This window comes from Myotis brandtii, unplaced genomic scaffold (genome assembly GCF_000412655.1).
Source record: "Myotis brandtii unplaced genomic scaffold, ASM41265v1 scaffold1080, whole genome shotgun sequence".
In the NCBI taxonomy this organism is placed as follows: Eukaryota; Metazoa; Chordata; class Mammalia; order Chiroptera; family Vespertilionidae; genus Myotis; species Myotis brandtii.
Genome location: NW_005353677.1, coordinates 342,149 through 348,544, shown reverse-complemented (window position 1 = coordinate 348,544; position 6,396 = coordinate 342,149). Strand labels below are relative to the sequence as shown.

The window sequence follows — 6,396 nt, the reverse complement described above, 5'->3', positions numbered from 1 at the left end:
GCACCGCGGGGCGAGCGCTCGGGGGTCACTGTGCAGATGCGTGTAGCTGCCCGTTGGTCCACTGCATCCTGCACGCTTCCCGGTCTGCTCGGAGCATCGCCCCGGCCCACCCACTGCGCCCCGTCCGCCGCGGTGTTTCCTCTCTCATCGTCTCCTAGGCTTTTCCGTTTTCTCTTGCCTCCTCTTAGGCTTTGGAAATCCACTCGGGCTGCAGGAGTAGAGGGAGCCGGCCGCTTTGTGCTGAAGGAAAAAGTAGCTCAGCTGCTAAAGCTTCCATCTGCCCGGGAAGGGCCCCCACCCGTCCCCGGGGGCCTTGCGGGAGGACTCCACACCCAAAGTCCTCCCCCCCGGCCCTGGGGTGTGCCTTCTGCACCAGCAGCCACCTGCCTCTAGCTTATGCAAGTGGGTGCGTGCCCTCTGCACAAACCAGGCTTCTGATCTGTGATCCGTGGGTTTAGTTATGGCTAGAGCTCGGTCCAGGACAATACACGTGGATAACCAAAGGGCAGGAGGACTTGGTCACAACAATGACTTTATTTCTGGGGAGGATGAGTCAAAGGATAGGATGTCCGGCCTCTTGCACAGGGAGGCTCAAGTCCAGTCCTAGTGTGACTCAGTGAGTGGGTTACCAGGCTGAGAGCCGGCAAGTTGTTTGCTGCAGGAATGCTTATCCGCCTGTACCCGTTGCTGCCTGCATACAGCGGGCATCTCCTTCCTGCTCAGCTCGAGGTTGGTACCTGTAACTCTGAGTGTGGTTTCATTAAGGCAAAGAGAGAGCACCAGCAACCAGGCCTTTCATTTAGTTAGGCCTTAGCTCACCAAGTGCCAGACTCTTTGCTTACAGGTTATCTCATCAATTGTTTTTTCTCTTATTATTTCCATTGACTCAAAATATCACCCGGGTAGTAAAAACTACTTCTGCATCTTTTTAAGGTAATGTGTTTCATTTCTGACAGCTTTATATATCTGAAACATTATAACAGCTGCAGGGGGGTTTTGAGGACTAAAGTGGTAAATATTTTCATTATAAGATACTATTACAGTTTTTTAAAAATACATTTTTATTGATTTCAGAGAAGAAGGGAGAGAGAGAGAGAAAAAAAAACAATAGTGAGAGAGAACCATTGATCGGCTGCCTTCTGCACACCCCACACTGGGGATCAAGCCCTCAACCTGGGCAAATGCTCTGACTGGGAATTGAATCGTGACCTCCTGGTTCATAGGTCAATGCTCAACCACTGAGCCACGCGGGTCGGGCGATACTGTTACTATTAATATGTACTTTTTACAAAGATTTTTATTTTTTATTTCTTAATATATTTTATTGACTTTTTACAGAGAGGAAGGGAGAGGGATAGAGAGTTAGAAACATCGATGAGAGAGAAACATCGATCAGCTGCCTCCTGCACACTCCCTACTGGGGATGTGCCCGCAACCAAGGTACATGCCCTTGACCGGAATCGAACCTGGGACCCTTGAGTCCGCAGGCTTACGCTCTATCCACTGAGCCAAACGGGTTAGGGCTTACAAAGATTTTTAAATTGATTTTTAGAGAGAGAGGAAGGGAGAGGGAGAAAGAGAAACATCAATATGAGAGTGAAACACTTATGAGCTGCCTCCTGCATGCCCCCTACTGGGGATCAAGCCTGCAACCTGGGCATGTGCCCTGATGTAGAATCGAACCTACAACCTTTGGGTGCACAGGGCATGCCTAACTAACTGAGCCACACTGCACACTGGCCAGGGCGAATTTATACTTCTAAATTTTATAAAATTGTAATCAACTCCCTGTTTGATAAAAGTCCTAACCAAAAAGATTAATTCAGATCACCCTTACAACAGATAACAGTATACTCTAGCTCCACCCAAAAGAATCGGAGTTTACCATTCTCCTTGGTGTCCCCCTGTCCAGAGGTGACCTGCTGGCCTTGGAAGTTGGGGCTAATGGGCACAGCAGTCTGCTTCTGAAAGCCCCCTCTTTATCGCCCACAGTGAACGAACACTGATTTTGAAAGTTGAGTTTCCCAGTGTGCCCTGGTACAGCAGACCTAGCTGGGAGGAGCTAAGGTGTATACAGCTCGATCACCTTGTGGAAAGAGCACTTTTTTTAAATAGAGAAAAGATACCACTAAAGTGAACCAGAAAGATTATTGTCTATGATATGTTGTCTATGATACTGATTATTGTCTACTAGAGGCCCGGTGCACGAATTTGTGCATGGGTGGGGTCCGCAGGGGGTAGGGGGCGCTGGGATACGATTGGCCCTCTGGGCGGGCGGAGGGATGCCCTTACCGGCCCGGGATCCGATCCGTCGCGCTGACATTCGCACTTGTTGTCAGGAGCCACCTGGCAGCCGCTTTTATAGTTTCTTCCTTGTGGAGCATCTAGGGAGGGGAAGCGGCGTGGTGCCTGAGGCCGACTTCCAGGAGGCTGGCAGCACTGTCAGGATTGTGCCAGCAGCGCTGGTTCATCAGTGCCTGGCCCGTTCTCCAGAGAATGGAACTGTAGGACTACTGAGGGAGTGAATGGCTGCTGCCGGGCTGGTGGGCCATGGGAGGGGTCTGTCAGCTGAGCGGCGCTCCCGCTGTGAGAGCACACTGAGCACCAGGGGGAAGCTCCTGTGTTGAGCATCTGCCCCCCGGTGGTCAGTGCATGTCATAGCGACTGGTCATTCTGGTTGTTCCGGTCGTTCGGTTGTTAGGTCACTTAGGCTTTTATATATACCAGTATACTAGAGGCCTGGTGCATGAAAATTGTGCACTGGGGTGGGGGTTCCCTCAGCCCAGCCTGTGCCCTCTCACAGTCCGGGAGCCCCATGATCAATTGCCCCAAAGAGGTGGGCCCTGCCTACCTGGCCGGGGCTCCACGATGGATTGCCCCCGAGCAGAGGGAGGCCCTGCCCACCCGCCACAGCCCGCCAGTCGGTGGCCTGGGCCTCCCTCTTTGGGGCGATCGTGGAGCCCCCCGATTGATCGATTGCTCTGCTGGCCTGTGGCCTGGGCAATCATGGGGCGATGGCCGGGCCCCCAACCAATCACATCGCACCTGCCTTGGCTGGCCTGGCGCCAGTGGGTATCATAGTGTGGTCATCTGGAAGGTCGTCCAGAAGGTAGTTCGGCTGTCTGGTCTAATTATCATATTATGCTTTTATTATTATAGATAGATGATATTGTAGGGAAATCTGGTCTAAGACATTTAGATGGAGAGAGTTAGAAAGGCACTGAGGTCTGTAACCATTATCTCTTCGCAATTCTAAAGCAGGACAGGGAGAGCCTCAGGGTCTGTCTCGGAGGCAGACTGCCTGGATTTCACTCCTGGACTTTTCCAAGTCTCAGCTCTTACTACCACCATAGATTGTCAGACACGCACGAGCATGTTAGCTTCACAAGGGCAGGGAGTCAGTTCCTGACTGCGTGCTTGTTGCTGCACCTCGGTACCGAGACCCTGGCGCATGGTGTACTTGCTCATGCTGGTTGTATTATTATCTCACTCAGCAGACACGCTGGCTCCAAGCCATGGCACTTCTTTTCCTCTGTCTCTCTGGCATGTGTCCTTGCTCCTCATCATTCAGGTCTCAGCTCAGATGTCATTGAGCACCCTGCACCCCATCCAACATGGCTTTAAACATTTGTTTTATTATTTTTAAAATACCTTTTTATTGATTTCAGAGAGAAAGAGAGAGAAACATCAATGATGAGAGAGAATCATTGATTGGCTGCCTCCTGCATTCCCCACACTGGGGATCAGGGATTGGGGGTTGAGCCCCCAACCCTAGGCATGTGCTCTGACTGGGCATTGAATTATGACCTCCTGGTTCATAGGTTGAGACTCAACCACTGAGCCACGCCAGCCAGGCTAAACATTTATTTAACAAACATACAACATTTAACACACCAGATACATCTAAACACTTTACCAATATTTAATGCATAGCCCTATGAGGAAGGCTTATTATAATTTCCATTTTACAGATGGAAAAGCTGAGGTACAGAAAAGTTAAATAACTTGCTAAGGTCATACAGCTTAGGAATCTGCATCTCGATTCAAACCTAGTTGGTACAGTTTTAAAGTCCAAATTCTTAACTACATTATACTATGTTGTCTTTCATATTACTTTTATTTCAGGCAGCAGCAAACTGGGTCATATTAAGGACTTCCTCCCATTTTTGTAAATAAAGTTTTACTAGAACAGCCATACCCCTTCCTTCAGCTGCTTTCCTGACAAAGGCACCATGGAGTAGTTGTCACAGAGACTGTACAGCCTGCAAATGCGAAGTAGAATTGGCCCTTTGCAGAAAAGGTCACCGGCCCCTGGGTTACTTGAGTCACAGCCCTTGTCATCTTCTGAAGTTGTGTGTTTATTTTATGTCTCTTGCACTAGGAGAGCAGGGGTTTTCTTGCTTTGTTCTCCCCTGTATTCTTAGCTCTGATAAGAAAAAAAATATTCTGAAATGTTCTCAATTAAATTACAGCAGCTGGAGAGCGAGAGAAAGAGACAGAGCAGTTAGTCTGAGAATGGCTATGGGCCTGCTAGCAAAAAAGTGGTCACATTCTTGTTTTACCTGTTGGGATTTCGGATTAATTTCCAGGTGGATATTCTGCAGATTATTTTAGCCAGCCACCATCTAATCCCAGGGAGCCCTGCTTCTCCCAGCCAGCCCATGGGAGCTGGTGTTCTCCTGCAGACGCTGCTGTCTCTTGCAGGGGCGTCGCCTCCCCCACCACTTTGTCTGTAGCTGCTGTAAATTCTTCCCGACCACTTCATTCTTTCCCTGCCCCGACTGGATGTATAATGATGCTTGCAAAACTCCAGGATGACAGACATGCTTTATCTTCTTGCCATGCTGCTGGGGGTTTAGACTCCGTGCCCCAAGACCCATCTTCATTTTGGCTAGCATCTTTGGCTCAATAAAACCTTACTTTTAAAAAGACTTGTAAAAAAGGGGACATCTGTAATACTTTCAACAATAAAGATAAATTTTTTAAAAAGTAAAAGGATTTGCAGCCATGGAAATTAAAAAGTTTTGGTGTAACAGCTCCTAACACAGTGCCTGGCACATAACAGTAAATGCTGTATTTATGGACTAAGGGAACGTTATGCCCTGATGTAGCAAAGTTCATTGTAATTATGCTTAGCGCTGGCCCCCTTAGATTGTTGAAGGATATGTCTTGAGGAACGTGTTTGCAATTTGATCTCTAGGTTTGGAGGCTGCGATGATAATGCTGCTTGTCTTTGGAATGTTGCTTCATGACCTCCCACTGAGTCGCCCCCAGGAGGCTTCGCCGCAGGTGGGGGCCGAGGGCGCCCAGGGCGGGCCTGGGTTTGACTATGCCAGCATCCGCCTGCCAGAGGAGCACATCCCCTTCTTTTTGCACAATAATGGGCATGTTGCCAGTGTCTGTAAGAAAGACCCACACTGTCCTTATAAGGTAGGTTACTTCTCTTGTTTATTAAAAGCATGCAGTTTAGACTAGCTTACAAATTCTGGTTTATAACTTGAACTTGAAGGTACCATTTTATCTTTTGGTGGTAAGGTGAGTTGATCATTGTATTTCATATAAGACTTCTAACGACCAAACTTTGTTTAAAATTATGTCCCACTCACAGCAGTGAGATTTAAAATCTAAATCACTAGTACTAAAGTAAATAGGAACCCAATACTATTTGTATACTCCATAGTGAATCAAATTAGATTTTATACACAAAAGAGTATCTAGTTAAAAATAACTAAAGAATTTGACACCTCTTCCTTCTTCAGCTGCACTGAGGGTCTGTCCCTTAGCACTTCATTTCGATAATAACACCTCTGCCCCTGTCTCCACATAATTAAGGCTGATACTGAGCCTGTCCTTCTGGTGTAGAGCTGTTGGAAAGGCCTCAAATTGGAGCCCGTTAAGGCAGCTTGTGAGGCCCTGAGATCAAAGCTGGGCCTGTGGAACACTTCCTTTCCCACGGTGCTGGCACGGAGCCCGCTGACAGGAGGCCTGGGAACCAGTAAGAGCCTGTGGGGCTCTCCGGCCACCAGCAGCTGCTGTGGCCCATGGGCTGCATAGCTTTCCATGGCTGTGGGATCTGCTGATCTGGGTGCATGAGTAAAGTTGCTGATCCTTTTAATTTAGCTGATTCTTTTGGTGACAGAATATCCATTTTAGGTGACTTTTAGGGTCTGATTTTAGAATCAGTTTGCTCTCTGAGAAAGGAAGGCTGTTTCAGGAAACTGCTTCCAGAAGTTTCAATGCAAATGGTCTCTGGTCGTCCAGGTAAAGCCTAGGCCAGGGGTGGGCAACCTTTTTGTGAGTGTGTGCCAAAACCAGCAAAATCTCTGACTCAAAATTCTTCTGCGTGCCAGCCCTAATTTTTTGAGAACATGTTACGCCTACTTGATATCTCTTAAG

At 48.2% G+C, this 6,396-nt stretch overlaps 1 protein-coding gene across 1 annotated transcript in view; it reads left to right on the top strand.

The window, feature by feature from the left end:
- Positions 1-135: 135 nt before the first annotated feature.
- Positions 136-6,396, top strand: part of EOGT (EGF domain-specific O-linked N-acetylglucosamine (GlcNAc) transferase) — a 50,504-nt gene continuing 44,243 nt past the window's right edge. Inside the window, exons 1-2 of the mRNA XM_014542485.1 lie at positions 136-406; positions 5,201-5,430. Coding sequence (XP_014397971.1) covers positions 397-406; positions 5,201-5,430 — 240 coding nt within the window. The 5' untranslated portion in view covers positions 136-396. The remainder of the gene's footprint in view (positions 407-5,200; positions 5,431-6,396) is intronic.